Genomic DNA, 18,708 nt, shown 5'->3' on the forward strand with positions numbered 1-18,708 from the left:
AGCACTGGCTGATTGTGTGTGACACTGGAAAAGCCTTTGCAGCAGCTTTGATTGTCTGTCACTGAAAGAAGGATCATGCTTCTCTTGTGCCAGACTCTCAGTGGCTGGTTACATGAAAGCTCCGTGTTAACATTTTAACTGCCATCGTTTGCAGCACCAGCTCCTTGGGCTCTTAGCAGGCTTTCCTTTGTGTGCACTGAAGGGGTAAAAGCTCGGTGGTGGGTGTTTCACAAAGCTGCAGCATCACCTAAGCAGTGCCAGCATCAAAGGGACACAGCAGCTCCGTGCAGCAGCGGGGACTTTGGGGAAGTCCCTGGGTGAAGCTGTTTTAGTGGAGGGAGGCAGGCAGGGGTAAGGGATGCAAGGCTCTCACCCTGGGGTTCTTCGCTCACGACAGCTTCCATGTTTTCTCCTTTCACATACTCGGCGTTCAGTCCCTCTGAGAAGCACAATAAACACAGAGAGAGGGGAAGGGTAGAAAGTGAAATTATTTGCTTTGATGCCTTAAAAACTCTGGTAATGGGCGCAGAGCTGTAACAGCTGAGATGCCTTTTTGAAACCTCCTCTGCAGTGACAGCAGCACAGAAGCCTCCATAACTTACAGCCAGTGCTGAGACTTGCTGGGTTTCAAAGTGCCCGTGGAGCTCCTGGCAGGCACAGCTCCAGCAGCAGCTCTTTTGTCTGAGGCTCCTGCTTCATCTTTATCACGAGAGACAGCCCAGCTAATTCCTGTGTAAGGAGCTGAGCTCTGAGGAGTGCGGGAGGGGAAGGGAGGAAGGCTTCCCGGACAGGACTGCTGTGTGCCTCAGCACAGAGATGTGCCACAGCCTCATTAAGAGCTAAGTTATGCAGAGCTCCAAGCAGCAGTTCAGAGCAGGGCCGTGGTGATGAAGCAGGATCCCAGTGGGGTGTCAAATCCCGAATAAGTCCCTTATTTAAATGCAAAGTTCCCAACGTTATCAACAAGTGGAGCCGAGGCCACGGAGCAAGGCTGGGCTCTGGTGGGCAGGGGTGGCTGCAGGAGGGTGGGCAGGAGAAAGGGATGGTCCAGCTCAGAGCTGGAGGTGAATTAAGACAGGCTGGGTTGTGCTATGAACCTCAGGCATCCTCAGCAGCTCCTGTGAGGGACAACTGTGGGGAAAGGCAGAGGTGGGAGTGCTGTGCTAGCTGTTGCATCCATTGGAGAAGGACCAGGGAAGGGGATTCAGGTGCTGGTCTGCAAATGATGCCTGAGGCAATCAGGCCATGCAGCACACACTTTATAGGCATCTAGAACTTGTTTGCACATATAAATATAGCTCAGGGTGTGGCAGGAACTGGCTGTGCCTCACCACCAGCTCTGGACAGGGCTCACTGGTATCTCCCAGTGAAGGAAGGAGGCAGGGAATGGTGCCAGGACCAAGCCAAAGGAGTGTGGTGGGAGCCTTGGGCAGCAATGGGGCAGCTGCTGCCTCCAAGACTCAGGAGAAAAGGGTTCTGTAACTGGCTAGAAAACCCCCATAAAGCCCTCATGCCAGCAGGGACACTGCAGGCAGCAGCTGGCCAAGCTGTGGAGGCGGGAGAGGGGCAGCTGCCACCCTGCCCAGGCCCAGCAAGAGGCTGAGCCACAGCCAGGGCACGGCTGGTGAGTACGAGGTGAGGTGTAAGAAAACAAAGTGGGATGGAGAGTTCTAGGCAGTGCTGTGCATCTCCTTTAGAGGAATCATCAGCAAATGCTCTTTAGAAGAGACTCAAAGCTGAAGGACAGAGAAAGAAGTGAGCCTGTTCCTCTGTGCATCAAGTGAGTGGTCAGATGTGTTTTGCTGGAATAACAGCAAATGCAATTTATGTTTTTCAATAAAAAGCAGTGGCTGACAACTCTTAGATTTCTGTCATGCACTGCAATGCATCTAAGGCCTGACATTAGCCCAGCATGCCATGTCTGATGGCTTAAATTAATCCTCCTTTATAATTAACTTTAATTTCCTGCTGCCTTTCTGGGGCTTTGTGTCTCTCAGCTTCCTCCTCATCAAAGCCTTTACTCCATTTCTTTTATTATTTATTCTTGCCAAAATATCATTTAAGTGGGGGGAATGTACAAGAATGTTTCATTCTATCACATTCATTTGACTTTTCCTGCTGATCTAATTTACCAAAATACTGTTTGTTTCAGGCACAACTGGGAAAATAGCATGATCCCAACAGAAATTTCCAACCCCAAACACCCTTTCCCTAGAGCAAATAGGACTCACAGGAGATTTCAATTGATTAATTTAAAAAAAGGAGCTTGTAACTCAGCTGCTTGTAACTTCCCTCTCATAAAGAGCTGCAGGAGCCACCGTGGTCAGGTGAGTGTTGTGGGCTGAGGCTGTGAGGACTCTCCTGCAATGCTTGCACCAAGCAGCTCTAAGGGGCAGCTCATGCAAAAGGTCTTTTATGGTAAGTTTTGCTACTTAATTTGGAGTTTACTGCAATGATTGTCACACACCTGCTGAGGGTGCAGTGGGCTGAAGCCCCAGATGCAGACACTGCCCCTGTTCCCTTCCCTGCATCCCAGTGAGTTTTTACTGCTTGCTGAGATTTGGGGGGGTTTGGTTTGGTTATTCTGGGGTGGGAGGGTTTTTTTTTTCATATTTTCTGTATTTGGTATTGATGGTTTGGCCTTGGGCTGTGTCTGTGTGGGGTGTGAGGGGCTGTGTGAGCCCCAGGGGTAGCACTGGGTCCTGGGGCTGTGGGTTCCTGTCTGTGCAAAGCCTGACATGGAGGGGCTCAGTGACCTGTGCGGGGCTTTGTTCTGCCAGCTGGGGGGCATTGGGGGGAGATGGCAGCGGGTTCAGGGTGGGACAGCTGTGTGCCCTGGGTGCTGGGGGAGGGACTCACGCTGGATGCTGAAGCAGAACTTCTTCTGCTGGTAGGAGATGTAGCTGGAGACGGCCCCGATGAGCGCCATGGCCAGGCCGCTGGCGATGCCGGCGATTGTCCCCGTCTCTGCCACTGCGGGGCACACAGAGAGCTCAGGGATGGGCACTCACCCACAGCTCCCTCCCACCTCCCCATCCCCTGGGGCACACCCACCTCCACTGTAGTCGTTGTTGTCGGTGTTGTCACTGGTACCTGCAGAGACACAATCCGTCAGTGCCCTGCACCTCCCTGCCCTGTGCTCCCCACACTGCCGGGCTCAGAGGGAGGGGACACACATGACAGGGCAGCTCTGGCCTGGGCGTGGGCAGATGCCTCCATGGGCTGCAGCATTTCTGCTGCTCCACACTCCACTGGGCTGCTCATGTTTGCTTCTGAGGGCTTTGAAGCTGCTCCTGTCCCTCTATGTGTGCATGGGGGGAGTTTTGTGGGACACCTCTGCCTGTGTCTGGTAATTGCCCTCACCCCCACTGCTCAGTGTCAAGGGAACACCTGCAGGGCTGTCAGAGTGTCACACAGCACGTGGGTGCCATCACAGGGAGGTGACTGGCTAAGCTCCATCACATCAGGGAACCCTCAATTGGATTGAAGTCTATTTTGATATCACCTTCCCTGGAGAAACTGGGCTGGGAAGAGAAGCTGCTCCCACTGGAAACTGCAGTCCTTGCCGAGTCACTCACATCTGAATTTATGGAAGCAGGTCAGCATTGTATTAATGCCTCTGATGCGTCTTGTCCTTGGCACGGGGATTTATTAAATGTTGATTAGGCTCATGGTGTTCAGCTCTTTATGTGACTGCTTTTAATATTTAATGCTGTGGATCCTTGTGAAGGGCTTATCCCGGTTGTTGTTGGATTTCCCCCTTGTTCCAGACATTGGTGGTCATGTGGTGAAAAGCAAATAAGGCTATGTAGCCATGCATGGCACCAGGGTGCCCTCCAGGTGATGGGGAGACACAAGTCCTGTCTGCCCTGGTGGCAGCTGGAGCTGCAGAGCCTCCATGGAATCAGAACCAAGCATCTCCAATGGCTGGCACCAGGAATGACCACAGAAGCCAGGAACTTCTCTCTTGGCTCCATGGCTGAGACCCCTTTTCCCCCACCATGGAGGGGAGCACAGCTCTGCACAGGGCCCTTTCCAGGAGCTGGGGTAACCCTGAGCCAGGACTGCTAAAGAAAACAACCATACCTAGGTCAGCACTTACCCTTCTTCTTGTCTGGGCTGTAGCCACCGTCCACGATGCTGGCCAGGTCATCATCTGAAAATCCTGTAAAGGGAACAGGAACAAACAGTGGCTGGCACCTGAGGGAGCCACAGCTGTGCCAGAGGTTGGGATCACAGGCTGCTCCATCGCTCCATCCCCCCTTGGCAACTGGGACTGGTCAAAAAGTAGTACTGCTTCTCTCACAGTTACCAGATGTTAACCCTGAATTACTTTGAGGTCCTAGAGGAGGTAATAACTGACTAGTTTAAATGCTACTGTATTATTTTATTTTTTTTACTGAAATGAGTGATTTTTAGGATGTGAGGATGACTGATAATCACAGATGACTGGTGATTTAAGAGTTCATTAAATGTTTTGGTGGTCAGAGTGGCGGAGGCAGGACCCAGTGGTTTGTGTGTGCCGTGGCCATGCTGCTGTGGATCAGTGAGCCCCTGGCTGCACCAGCTGGGCCTGGGGTCCTGCAGGCAGGAGCTGACCCTTATCCTTCCCAGAGGGACAGAACAGTCCAGGGGAAATCTGAGCACCAGCAGGTTTTGGTACACATGAAAAAGTTATCTTGTAATGGGCAAGTCTAATTAATGCAGGGTAAGTACAGAGAAGCAGGGTCTGTGAATCTGCAGCTGGATGAGTGGTGCTGTTGAAGGTCTCAGCTGCAGTCCCAGAGGGAGCCCTGGGGTGCAGCAAGGTGAGTGATGGGAGCAGAGACAGCAAAAGGCTCCTCCTCTGATGCTGTGTATTGGGAAGGATTTCCTTTGCCTTAACTGGAAGAGACTGCCTTATTCATCAGCTTACCACAAAAACCAGATTTATGGGCTCAGTAATGAGTGTGAAAAGAATGAAAGCCCTGACTATGCCAGAGCCTGGAGAGGTCCCAGGCAGTCCAGGGAGCAGCAATGCTGGGGGAATGTGTGTGCTGGTTTGTGGCCAGTGCCACGTTCCAGCAGTTCAACACCTCCACCTTTCCTGCAGGAGCCTGAAAACTCAGCAAGCCCAGAATACCAAAGTGCAGACAAGTCACCTAGTTAATACAATGTAATAAAATCCCTGCCTGTTAATTAGGCATGTGAGCAGGGTGTACAGCCATCCCAACATCAATAAAGCAGCCGTGCAAAGTCTGCTTCCCAGCTCCAGTGCTCAGGGGAACAATCCTCACAGACAAATGATTCATTCACTGGAGTACTTCAGAGATGGAAAAAGATCCCTCCCAGCCCACAGGGTGTGTTAGGCCAGGACCTGAGCCTGCTCTAGATTTACACCTTGGCAGTGAGTGGGAACCCCAGCAGCCCAAGTCCTTGGTTAAAGAGCTGTTGGGTTTGGGGATGGAGGGAACTCAACACAACCACTGCAACTTAATGGATCAGAAGAGACCCTGGGGGGAAAAAACCTGCACACAGACACAGAGCAAGTTGTTAGGAAGAGCCCCCCTCTGCCAAGGACCATTGAAGAAGAGGCTCCTTCCCTCCCCAGGATCAAGCTGCCTGTGGAAATGTCCCTACTCTGAGCAGGCAGGACAGGACACTGGACCAGGTAGCACCTGTTTCTCTTTATCCCATCTCTTGGGGGGAGTGGTGTCAGGCTGGGAAGGATCTCCTACAGGCCCCAGGGAACAGCAGGACAGGAAGGAGAGGTCAGCCTACCTTCACCTGGCCTTACATCCGGCCTCCCAGGATCTTTCCTATCGTTCTTATCATCAAGAGCATCAGCCAAGTCAAAATCCATAGGATCCTTTTCTAGAAAACAAGACCAGGGTTAGCAATGTGGTGATAGGCTGAGGAACTCTGAAATTAATTAATTAATCAGGGAAAAACACTGTTGAAAGAGATGAAGCTCCAGGCACAAGCATTTCCCAATTCTGCTATGGGCCTCATGGCAGATCTTCCAAACCCATCCTGTTCCATGCCCCCACCCTGCTGTGCTGGGGAATACCTTGTCCTTCCTGCAGGAACAGGGTCCCCATGGCTGGAGTGCCAGGCAATCAGATAAATGAGGCCAGTAGGACAAGTCAGAGCCAAACTGGTGCCCCCAGGGCCCAGCCAGTGAAGGGAGGGAGGTGGCTGTACCATGCTCACATGCTGGCTGGAATGGCTGTGGCTTGATTCCTTGGAGTTGTTTTCCTCTGTGAATGCTCAGCTGGTCTCCTGAGCTGCCTGCCTGACAGAAGATGCTGTCTCTGACAAACAGCAGCTAAAAGCCCAGTACAGAGCCAACTGTGCCCTCCCACCAGTGCTCTCCTGAGTTTATTCTGATTCAAACCAAAACCCAGCCTGGGCAGGCAGCAAAATGCTCAGCTGGCAGGGTGCCCTGAGCCTGTGGGTGTCTGCCAGTGGAGCCCAACAGGGCTGTGCCATGACAGGGAGCACAACCAGCCCACAGCCTTCTAGCAAGCATGGGAATGAAACATGGTCCAGAAACCACTGAGATCCCCTGGGAAATGCAGGGTAATGCTCAGATGTCCTGTCCTCACCGTGGTTTTTGATGTTTTTTCCTCGAGGTATCTCAGGTGAGCAAACAGACCAGAGGTTGTAAATACCAGGACAAGGGCAGTGCCACCATCCTGGCACATCCCAAGTCCTCCCCCTGTGCCAGCAGCAGAGCTGGAGTGAAGCAGCAGGGGCTGTGGAGATGATGCTCACCTGGGTTACGCTTAGGAGGGGCTCTTGTAGTTTTTGGCTGCTTGGTTGTGGTGGTGCGAATAACGTCCCAAAAGCCGTTGTCTGAAGGAAGGAAAAAACCCAAAATGCTCAAAATGCTGTTACCCTCTGAAAGGTGGGTTCAGATGAGTGCTGAGGGGAAACCCCCACCCTGCTGGGAGACTGGGGCTGCTTGGGCCAGCTCAGAGCTCTGGTCTTTACACAGTTCCAGCTGACCCAGGGGCACCACTCCCCTGGGGGGCCTGGGGATGGATGCTGGAGCCTGCAGGGAAGAGCTCTGCATTACCTGGCTTCCCTGGCCTGGGGAAGGGCTTGGGAGTGGGCTTGGCTGGCTTGGTGGTTGTCTCCACAGGCGTGTCAAAGAAATCAGCCAGATCCCAGTCTGCAGGAGAGAAGGGATTGTTACACTCCTGTTTGTGGGGACAGCACAAGGCTGCTGGCACACACCCTGCTCTGTGGGTGTTGTGCAATGGTGCTGCACCATTGCCAGGGCCTTCCACACCAGGCTGGAGCTGGAAAGGGCATCCAGCCACTTTGCTGCTCAAGCGTGACCTATCACAAAGGCTTCAGAAAAGCCTGGCCACCATTTCAGTGTCCCCATCCAAGCTGTGGCTGCTGCCCAGCCCCAGCAATCCCAAAGTAATTCACTTCCGGAGGAGTCCTGCTGGTACCTGCAGCATCTCCTGAGAGCTGGACAAATGAGAAGGGGCCGTGGAACTGAGCCAGTGGCTGGGACGCTGCTCCCTGTGTAGCTGCCCGTGAGTGACCTTGGGCTGAGCAGGGCATGCACAGAGAGGGGCCAGGGCACAGGAATCGACTGCAGGAGCCTCTCAGTGCTACCATTCATCCAAAAACACTTCCTGGGGGAGAAGCAACTGGCTGAGACAAAGCCTAAGCCTCCACACGTGTCCATTTCCCAGCGGGAGTTCACTGGATGGAACAACCTCTCTTTTGGGCTGCAATCCAAGCACTGAAGCCCTGCATGTGCCTCTGGCACTTGGCTCTTCTTGTCCCTACCGAAGACCATGGTGGCCAAGGAGCCAGACAGTTGAATTTGCTTAAATTTGTGCCAAGATCCTCATGCAGGGGTGAGTGGATTTACTTCTTAGCACTCCTCTGATGCAGTTTATTGCAGGCTCCTCCAGTGGGACTGAGCAACCCTTCAGCTCCTGTGACTGTGCTATATTTAACAGGAACTCTTTGGCCAAAGCTGAGCCAGAGGAGCTGCTGGCAACAAAACTGGAGTGAATTGAAGGGAGCTTCCTCAACCATGGCACTGCTGGGAGCTGGCCAGACAGCACATTTGATGTGCACCAACAGTGAGAGACCCATTCTCCTCTGGATGGGTAAGTGTCACCAAGATGGTACTTTCCATGCAGTCTGGGGATATCTTGGAGTAAAAAAAGGAAGGAAAATATTCTCTGGACTTCCTCCTGGAAGGAAAGCTAACAAGTGCCATGCAGACAGGAACAAAAGCTCTTGTGTAGCTGAGCAGTGATTTGTGTCTTCTCCAATAGGATACTGCAAAGTGTGCGAAATTCTGCCTTGGTTGTTAACACTCCACTGCCACTCACCCTCAGCATGGACAGAAATATCAATATTGCATTTCTCTGGCCACACAGGAACAGTGCAGGTGCACACACCAGCTCCAGCTTCCCCATGGGCAAGTGAAGGGGTCCCAAAGCAGCTGCTGAGGTAGCAGCACTCAGCCACACAGGGGCAGCCTGTGGGGGCTCACAGCTCAATCCCAGGGGAAGTGCACCCCACACTGAGCTGAGATGGGAGCATGCAAGGAGGTCTCACCTGTCCCACCTGCTGGCTTCCTGGGGCCCTTGGGAGTGGCTGTGGCAAAAGAGATGGGGAGGAAAAGTGTTAGTCACAGGCATCACCTCTGGATTGAGAATGAATGGCAAAGATGTCAGCAGAGCTTTCTGACATCTGCATTTGTAAACTCAGGGCACAGGGCCATGAACAAACACCCTGCACACAGTGTGTGGCCACAGGGATATCAGGACAGCCCATGGGTGAAATGGAGCCCAGTGCTGCCTTGAGCTGAGCCAGCATCCCAGCCCAGCTGGTGGGGAGCAGGGAGCTGCAGCAATCTGCCCCAAGGCTCTGGGATGAGCAGCAGGCAGGGAAGGGCAGGCACTGCACAGACCAGTGTGGAAACCAGCAGGGAGGTGCTGTGCTTTGGTGTCCCTGGCTGCTCAGGCAGTCCAATGACAGATAATCTCCCATCCTGTGCTGTGCACAGGAGGTTCCCTGTCAGCTGGAGGGCTTTCAGTGACACCCTGATACTCAGATCCCAGCCTCCCCTGGCTGCTCCTGGGCTAAAACAAGCTACAGCCAGCCACTGAGGGGGGAGGGAGGGAGCAATATGGGAACCACTGCCTATTAATAGTGGCTGGCATTACCAAGTATATGAATAAATTATGAGCAAGAGCTGTGGCTGCTCCATTCCCATTAATTTCCATTAGACTGTAGTGGTGTTGCTGGGCTTCATTTTCAATGTGCTGGTGTGGTTTGATGTGACCCAACTCCAGAACCTCAGTTTGCTTTTTTCTGGGGCTGACATGAATCCAGAGTGGGATGCAGCACGTGGGGAAGCCATGGGGACAGTGCTGCCTCTTCCCTCCCTCATTGCAGGGACTCCAGCCCAGAGAACACAACCCTCCCTCCACTTGAGGTGGCCATCAGTCATTTCAAACCAGCTCTCCTCACATGCTGCATTAAATGGCTTTTGCAAAATCCTACATGAGCTGCATCAGCCCTGTGACCAAGTCTGATATCCCACGGCCTATCCCATGCAGGAGAGCTGCAGAGAGCACCCTCTATTCCCCATAAACTCCAAAGTAACACAGCACAAGTGTCCCTCTGCTGTTAGTCTACAGCACAAGAGGTTGCAAACAGTGTTACAGCTTTCCCTTCCATACAGGTGGGTGTGTTCTGCCCGATCCCAGAGCCTGGCATCACTCATGGAGCAATTCCCACTGCTGCCCTGACAGGTGCTGGGTCTGGGGACAGCCACCATGAACTGTGTGGGGAGTGCTGGGCAGTGAGGGGTCCTGGGTGCTGGCATTTGCAGCTCTGCCACAGCATCCCCATGGCTGGGGAGCAAATGGAGCCAGAGATGTGTGTGGGTGCACAGTGGCCTTGGGCTCAGCCCTTGGCACTGGGGTAAGGCAGGTGACATTTCCCAAGGAGGGAGAGGAGCCTCCTCCCATCCCTCAGCTGATGTGCTGGCAGTTAGGTTTTGTCCTTGGGGTGTAAAACACCAAAATACTGAATGCTGCTTGCCAGCGGTGGGGCACCCCTGAGGAACTGAGTTTGCTTGGACTGGTGGGCTACACTGGAACCCCAGTGAGGCAGAGCAGTGCCCCTGGGCACCGTGAGCTTTCCTGGGCACCCCACTGCAGAGGCAGCAGGGCAGGAGCCAGCAGTGCCCCTGCCTGGCCAGGCACAGCGAGCTGGGGAGGGACTGCATGATGGCTCCAGGCCTGCTGCTAGGCACTACTGAGGCAGGCAAGGGAGCCTGAAGGGCAAGCTCAGTGCCACTGCTGCCTCAGAACACTGTGTGCTGTGCCTCTGTGGCTCCTCACAGGAGCCAGCAAGCAAAGGGCAGCAGGCAGCTTCTCCAGGACTGTCCCCAGCTCCACCTGTGCAACCCAGACCCTGTGTCTCCCAGGCAGTGAGGATGAGGCAGCTCTATCCTCTACCACCCTCCCAAAGATCAGATCCCAAAGAACAAATTGCATCTACTCACATCTATTTGTTTTCCCCTCTTTAAAGCAAAGCATAAATGTGACTTACGTCTCCTGGTGACGGGGTCAAGCAGGGCATCCTCTAGGTTGAAGTCATCTGTGTCATCCCCATGACCTGGAGACAAAGAATCAGCACTGGCTGTACTCACTCCACACAGAGTAAACCACCTCTAAATAAGGCATGGCTGGACTTGTTTGCTCAAATTGCTTTGTTTTTTTGCTGTTTTTTTCCAAGCCTGACCCAACACTGGTGATGAGGAAGACATCAGCCCTCTCCAAATGCTGTGACTGTTAAATGCAGAACAGCCATCTCTGGATTTTCCATTTGTCTGCCCTAATGGATGTGGTATAAAGACACATTTTATGCTTAGATTTGTCAAGGAGAACCTACCAATTCATCTCTTGAGCTGCCACTCATCTCTGGCTGTGCTCATGATTATATGATTGCTAAACTCCATGAAAACATTGGGACAGTGCAGACAAATTCGGTGGCAAACAAAAAAGCCCTATGCCCCTCTTCTTCTCAAGTGCCTTCCAACATCAAAGGCTTTGCATAAAAAAGCTGTTGCTGGCTGCCAAGCACGACTTAGCATTTCAGAGGCAGGCTGCATCATTCTGCCTTGGAAATGTGAACCAGGATGAAACCCCCATCCCAGGGATATACGTGACAGGCACAGGCAGATTTTTTTGTTAGAGATGCCTCACCACAACTCCAGTCCCATAGCCCAGGGATAACTCAGGGCTACATCATGTTCTCCTGCAACAGGGCCAGCTAATCCTTCCTTTCTCCGTCTCTTTTTTGCATGGCATTAATTACTGTTGACTTACCCTGGTTCTGAATGTATTTGTCTTGATAAATTCATGCTTTTACATCTCAGAGCATGCTGAGTAATTAATATCCTTTGGGCTTGCTAAGTACTGCAGCACTGCAAGAGAACATTAAAATGGCTTTCCTCTTATTCCTACTGCTAAATGGATTTAGCTATTGCCACCTGAGCTCCAGCGTGCTTCATGAATAAATTTAAAGCTTTACTGACAAGGACAATAACAATGGGAAGGCACCAGTCCATCACAAAGCAGGTATCAGTGTTTCAGTGAAAAACTTCACTGAGAGTGGTCACTAAGTACTGCAACAGCTGCAGCTCGGGTTCCACTCACTCACACATCACCTCTCATCTCATCTGCTGCCTGTGAAACACAGCAGTCCTGAGGGCATTGATGTGATCTGTGAGCAGGCGCAGGGGCTGGGAAGGTGCTGTGGGCTTCTCCCCCCAGCAAAGGCAGGAGTTAGGTGCTGCTGGAGGGGGCGTGTGCAGAGTGAGTGTCCCAGCCCACACTGTGTTTCTCATCGAGCTGAATGATGCCAGCACCTCCCTGTGAGCCTGGAGGAATGGCCAGCAGCAGGGGAGGCAGGGAACATCCCCGTGAAATCCACAGGGAGAGGCACATGGAAGAGCCTCCTGCTCAGCACAGCAGGGCTCTCTCTGTCTGCCACCCTCAGCCTCCCTCCATGCCTCTCTCCTCCCTTCCCAAAATCTTTCCCTCCTTGGGCCTGAAGCTGCAGAGTTAACGAGTGGTCTGTCAGTGTGAAGGAGCAAGGTCAAAAACGTGCAAGACCATCCACAGTGCTGGAAAACACCTGCCCAGCTCCAGGGCTTGCACTGGGGGCTGCCAAACCACCAACATCCGTGCTGAGACTCGGCACACTCATCACTGTGCTGGCCAACTGCCCCAGCCTCGTCAGTCTGACAATTCTGTGCAGTCTTCCTTCCCCAGAATAGCTCTTTCCCCAGTCTTTACTGGATTTCCAGGAACTAACAGGACTCCACCATTTGTTTCTTTCTATATAAAAGCATGCTTAAAAATAGGCAGAAGGGGAAACCCACATTGCCTCTCTGGTGGGATGAGAAGCGTTACCAGCCCGAAGGAGGAAAATGTTCTGTCACCATGTGAGCTGGCAGGAGGGACGTGGTGGCAGCACCAACTCACAGCAGAATGCCAGGAGCTTCCCTTCCCTCTCCCTCTGCTCTCCATGATTAAATCAGTATCAAGGCACTGACTTGCTGCATGCTGAGCCCTGTGTCAGTGTGTCCTGCCCATGCTTTGCCTTAGTGCAGGAGCCCAAATACCGAGTGCAGGAGTGGACAGCTGTGGGGTGTGTGCAGCTCACACGCTCTAATGGAGAGCTCTGGGGATTGTGGGCTGCACAGAGATGTCCCCCCAGTGGGGACAGGGGCCCAGCAGGGGACACAGCATCCCAAAAAATGGGCTCCCTCTGCCTGGCTTTGGGGGCTCACAGGACCTGCACTTACAGCCCCCCTGGGTTTGGTGACAGCTCCCTTGGCAACCCTCCCCAGGATGAGAGGAGAGTGCCCCTTCCAAAATCCCCCTCCAAAGAGCCAGCTGGCCCCAAGGGGGGGGAGAGCTGCTCAGGGCCCTCCATCCTCATGGGGCTGAGCTAAACAGCAACTGCTGGAGAGTCCTGGGCTGGAGCTGCATCCTGGGGGTTTTCCCTGCCCTGGTGGGAGAGGTGGCAGTGCTGCCCAAGTGAGGGTTGGGAAAACTGTGGATGCACTGAAGTGCCCAGTAAAACCCTCCCACAGAGCAGCAGTGCTTGGCACAGCCCGGTGCCCAGGGCTTCCCCAACGCTGCCCTGGCAAACCAACATCCTTTTCCAGATCCCCCAGGTGTTAGCAAGGATTAAGAACAGATTGCCAGTTAATTGAAGCTAACACCTGTATTTCATGCAAAGGGTGTTACAGAGATGTATTAGACCTTTTATAGATCAATAACCGAGTGCTGCTGTCACAGGCACACAAACTCCCCTGCTCACTCCAACAGATAAGACTGGAATGCTCTCCTCATTCTTTTACTCTGTTATTAAGTGGTAACAAACCTGGTACTTCATGGCCAGACACTGGAAACCCCCCTAGCTCTTGGTAGGTGTGTTTACAGTGCACATGCAGTTTTTTGGAGGCAGCACTGCCACTCCCTGCACTGTCCTGTGCAATCCCTTTGCTCCTGGGGCCCTGACACTGCCCCACAGTCACTGCAGGAGTGGAGCTTCCAAGGCCCACTGATGGGAACTCAGGCACAGCACAGAGCATCTTTACAGTAAGGGTTTATACTTTTCAGGAGAGCTTGGGGTCCATTCCTACACATCAGCACTCACAAGCTGCTGAGCTGCAGCAGAGTTTTGTCTGTGATGCCCATGAAGTAGAGTCAGGGTTGTGTATGCTCTGACATGTCACCTTCCCCACAGGACATCCCCACCTACAACCTGTTACAGGGCCACAACAGCAGTGATACACAAAACCCCCCTTTGCTGGCTGCTCAGTGCTGGAGCAGTAAGGGATCCTTGTCAGGGCTGGTGACTAGGCTAGTTTGGGTAATTTTTTCCCTACCCTTGCACTGGGTCTTTGGAAGAACTCTGCTCTTTGGCTGCTGGGAGAAAACACACATCCCCTGGGGCAACTGGGGGCAATTCCAGCCCTGTGTGCCCACAGCCAAGGGCAGTGGAGCACCCAAGGGACTGCAGCTCTATGGTGAGGGGGGGATAGGCAAATGAGGTATGTTTTCCATATTTTTGTTTAATCTGGCAATCCACAGAGACCAAGCTGGGACATCACAGGGCACCCAATATGAATGCCCCAAAGCCAGAATGGGGAGGTGGGGGGACCCCAAGGCTGCAGCTGTGTCCAGCAGAAGCTGTGTAACAGGGGTGAGAATTATGGCCGAGCCAGCACTGCAGACTCTCCCACCTCTTGCTGAGTCCCCTCGCCTTGCCGGGGGTATTTTTAATCAGAGCTAGCTGCTCTTTGAAGGCAGAAGGTTTTTGTGCCTTAATGTATTCTCTCCTCATTATTTTCTGTAGCAGGCAGCTCAAACACACAATTGTACTCGTCAGCTTTTTAGTTTTTACAATTATATATATATTCTAATTAAGCCCCTCTGTTTGACAAAGCTTGAATTACAGTATCATAATTCACACCCAGGATATTGCCAGGCCGTCTGCAGCACTCAGAGCAAGGTGTATTCCATTTTTAGCAGCAGCCCACAGATCTCTTTGTGCAGTATATGTGTGTTTAGCTTCCCTGGGAATAGAGAGCTGCAACAGCACGAGATTGACAGCCCGGGAGATTACGGGAGAATGCAAAGCAGGGACAAGGGCAGCAGAAAGTAATTCCAACTGCCTGACTTCCATGGTGCAGGCTGGGTGGGCACTGCAGCCACCTCAGGAGCACCACAGAGGGTGGGGGAGCAGGAGGAAAGCAGCAGAGCAAGTACTGTGGGAGCCAAAAGGGTGTCCCCAGTGACCAACCTCATCTTTTTGCTCCAAGTTATGATGATGGCACACACAGGTGGGTGGGTGGGCCTGAGGCTGGGCACCCACAGCTGTGCTGGGACCTCTGGGCAGGGCACTGGGGAAGGAGGGGTTTGGGAGCAGAGCTGTGTTGCTGGACCTCTGGGCTGCATCCTCACAGTGGGGTTTCTGCCATCTCAGCAGAGACACAGCCCAAAAGTCTGTGGGGAGTAAATGGCTGCTCCCCCACGGGCATGGGTCTGCCCTGCTGCAGCACTGAGTGTGCCCAGGGACCTCTGCTGGGGCAGGTGACACCACACCACCACCAGCCAGAGCAGATCCCAGTCAGGACAGAGCACAGCTTTGGAATCACTAATGACTCCCCCACTGCTGTCTGGGCACTGGTCCCAGCCACTGCCAAACGGGAGGGAAATTTACTTGTGAATCCCAAATTCTTGCTGACTGCTAAGGCCAAAGCACAGCTCCATGTGTGTAGGGAGAGCAGTGCTCCTCAGGGCTGGGGTGTCACAGCCAGTCTCTGGTAGCACTGCTGCTGAAGCAGGTGCCTAAGAGCAGCTTCTGTGCAGCTGCACTGCTCCCTGCAGAGAGGCCAGGCTGCCTCCTCAGCACAGACCTCCTCCTCAAGGTAGCTCTGCCTCAAAAAGCAGACTTCGAACTTCCAATTTATCTCCTCAGCTGCTGCCAGGGAAGACTGGCTGCCCTGCACAAACAAGCTGTCAGCAGCCCACCAGGGCAAGGGGTGGAGGGGCTGTGCTGGGAAGCAAAGTGTAGGAGAAACAACCCCTTGCATTCTCCCCAGCAGTGGGACCAACAGCTGATGCTGGGGACACAGCAATCCTGCCCAGGACACGACCAGTCAAGAGCAGTGGGACACATTCCCCCAGCTGGGACGACCCCTGCTCCTTGCAGGGGATGAGAGAATGCTGCTGTCCTTGCTCTCTATTCTCAGTGAAACATTTTGATTTTCAGAAGTACTAATCAAAAATCACTCTTGATTATGGCAAAAACAACCTCTGCTGAATTTTTTTTAATGCAATTAACAAGGGTGTATGGTAATTCCAAGCAATCTCACTCTTGAGATTAAAGGAAAGCCTGCCAGGAAGCGCATGAATAAAGCTTTAAGATGAGCATTTGCATAATGAAGACTTTCTCTTTGTGGAGGGACTGATGGTGGTTGTGTTTGAAACCTATTAAAGGAAATGCCTAAAATCCTCCTCTACAGCCAGGGCTCTGCTGTCCTGACCCATGCAGTGCTCACACTGCCCCCAGGCCCCTGCTGGGAAGCTCAGCCCCACCACAACCCCAGCTCTGCCTTTCCTCCAGCCAGTGCCCCAGGACAGGCCAGGAGAGGCAGCACAGCCCCCATGGAAGCTCTGAAGTCTGCAGCTCAGGACAACACACCTCAGCTGGGCTCTAAGCTACAGAATAACACCGTGGTTCTGTGGGGCAGCTGCGTGAGAGGCAGGTGTCTGCTGCAACTTGATTTCAAGGCTTGCTAGGAATGATATAAATGATCTGGCAGTGGTACCCAATAAGCTCTATACCCAGCAGGAGAGAGATACTGAGCAAAACCAGCCTGCAGCAGCCTTGCCAGCAGACATCACTGGCACCACGGTGTGGGGCAGGGCCAGAAGGGATCTTTGGTGGCCAGGGGAGCCCTGCTGGGACCTGCCTGGCCACATTCTGGATGCCCAAGGGATGCAGTGCCCATCCAGCCTGCACCATGCTGAGGGCTGCAAGAAGGTCTGAAGGCATCTTCTCCCCACCTGCTGTGGAAGGACAGACCTGCAGCTTGCCTGCAAAGCACCTGAAGAAGCAGCACCAGCCTGCACACCCTGCCATGTCCCACAGCCCCGGGGGAGCAGCTGGGGGCTCAGGCTGTGCTGCCATACCAGGAGCTGCCAGCAGGTCCCTCTGCAGAGACCAGATAAAAAACACAGCAGGGAGGAGTTTTTCATCTGCTGCCCTCTTGCACAGCCTTTCCACTCCTCCACAGCAAGATTTAAAACCCCAGAGGGAAGCGCCCTTGACTTGTCTTTGCCAACAGCTGCATCTGGTCACTGGCTGGCATAGAGCCTGCCCTATTTGCCAGCACAGAGGCTGCAAGGAACCCTTGAAAGCTGAGGGTCCCTGCCACAGACAGACAAACACCTCCCAGTGCCAGCAGCAACCCTGAACAGCTCTAAAGGAAAGCAAAGCCCCATCAAGGTCAGCAGGACCAAAGCCAGGAAAGGCTTTGCATGGGGGTTTCCCATGGAATGGGCTGGCAGCTGATGGCCAGGTCTGCCCCATCCCTGGCTCCACAGCACTGTCCTCTCTCTGGCCCCATGTGAAACAAATGTTTCAGCAGCTCTTCCATCACAGGATGGTGCCAGACCAGGTAGTCCTGCTCTGGAAACACAAGATAATGAACAGTTTTCTTCAGTATGAGCACTCAAAGCTTTCCAGGTTTCCAAGGCTCTCTGCCATCTCAGTGCATGGAGCAGGTGATGTTTTCTAAGCAACTTTATTATGATAGCTGCTGTTTGAGGTTTGTGTCAGAGGGCTCTGCCACAGCACTGCCAAAACCTGCTTTCAATGAGCCCCAAATCAATTGCACCCGGAGCAAAAGGCTGAAAGGTTTAGAGCAGATATATTTAAGGTTCCTCCCCTCCTGGGGAATGCTTGAGCCCAGCTCTGCAGCTGTGCTGAGGATGGGGTGATGCCCAACATTCTGTGCCTGGAGTAAGTGCCAGGACACTGCAGCCAAGGACTAGGGAGGGCAGGAAGAGTTCAGTCTGTCCCAGACCTCACAGGAGCTCTGCAAATCTCTGACCCTCTCTGGGAAAATGCCCCAGGTGTAACCCTCAATAACTTAAAGGTGTGTAAGAAAGGGAGCTGGTTTTCTTTTCCACTTTCTTGCTGTTTGTTTGGGGATTTTTAAAGGAAGAACAAGGTATATACCTAAGGGGAAAGAATGTAGACAGCAACATTATTTTATTTCCACACCCCAACCACTTTGCAAGAGGCCAAGGGGAAATTAGCACTAAACCAACTGCACAGGATGGAGAATGGTTAAAGATGACATTTCAGTGATAAAAAAACAAGAGATGTCACCACCCTGAGCTCGGGTTTGTCCCCAGAGATGCTGTGTGCAGGTCTCTGCTGGAGAACTGGATTACTGCCCTGGCAACAAGGGGAGGGGAGATGCAGGGGTGCCACAATCACTGCCCAGCAGGCACCAGCCTGGTGTCCCCAGACAGACACAGTCTGGGGCAGCACTGCTGAGAGCCAGCCCTGGCAGGGGCAGGCAGCTGGGGCAGGAGCAGGATCTGAGCAGAAGCCACTCCAGGGGCAACCTTGGCACTCCCTGTGCCCAAGTGTCCCACCCTCAACCCTCACCCCGCCTCTCCAGGCAGAGAGTGGGAGACATGGACCCTAGCTCCCTTGGTTTGGGACTCCTAGTGAAGGTCCAAAAGTACAGTAAGTTCCTTTTCTCCTATAACTGTGGGTACAGGGTTAAAAATTGGGGGATGTGGTGGTTTGGGTGGGGGTAGAGTCAACTTTCTTTACAGAAGCTGGGATGGGGCTGTGGTTTGGATTTGTGCTGAGAACACTGTTGATAATTCAGGGCTGTTTTCCTTATCATGAGCAGCACTAACACAGAGCCAAGGCCTTTCCTGCTCCTCACCCACCCCACCAGCAAGAGGCTCCACAAGGAGCTGGGAGGGGACACAGCCAGGACAGCTGACCCCAGCTGACCCCGGGGATATCCCATAATATGGCACCAGCTCAGCATGGCAATCTGGGGAGGAGGAGGAAGGGGGGACGTTTGGAGTGATGGTGTTTGCCTTCCCAAGCCACTGTTAG

General features: G+C 53.1%; 1 protein-coding gene across 1 annotated transcript in view; it reads right to left on the bottom strand.

Moving 5' to 3' along the window:
• Positions 1 to 18,708, bottom strand: part of CD99L2 (CD99 molecule like 2) — a 30,783-nt gene that overhangs the window by 4,204 nt on the left and 7,871 nt on the right. The window contains exons 2-10 of the mRNA XM_066559485.1: positions 10,585 to 10,650; positions 8,578 to 8,616; positions 7,061 to 7,156; positions 6,757 to 6,837; positions 5,761 to 5,853; positions 4,103 to 4,165; positions 3,055 to 3,093; positions 2,860 to 2,973; positions 374 to 439 (exon numbers count right to left, since the gene is read on the bottom strand). Coding sequence (XP_066415582.1) covers positions 374 to 439; positions 2,860 to 2,973; positions 3,055 to 3,093; positions 4,103 to 4,165; positions 5,761 to 5,853; positions 6,757 to 6,837; positions 7,061 to 7,156; positions 8,578 to 8,616; positions 10,585 to 10,650 — 657 coding nt within the window. The remainder of the gene's footprint in view (positions 1 to 373; positions 440 to 2,859; positions 2,974 to 3,054; positions 3,094 to 4,102; positions 4,166 to 5,760; positions 5,854 to 6,756; positions 6,838 to 7,060; positions 7,157 to 8,577; positions 8,617 to 10,584; positions 10,651 to 18,708) is intronic.

This window comes from Molothrus aeneus, chromosome 14 (genome assembly GCF_037042795.1).
Source record: "Molothrus aeneus isolate 106 chromosome 14, BPBGC_Maene_1.0, whole genome shotgun sequence".
Lineage (NCBI taxonomy): Eukaryota > Metazoa > Chordata > Aves > Passeriformes > Icteridae > Molothrus > Molothrus aeneus.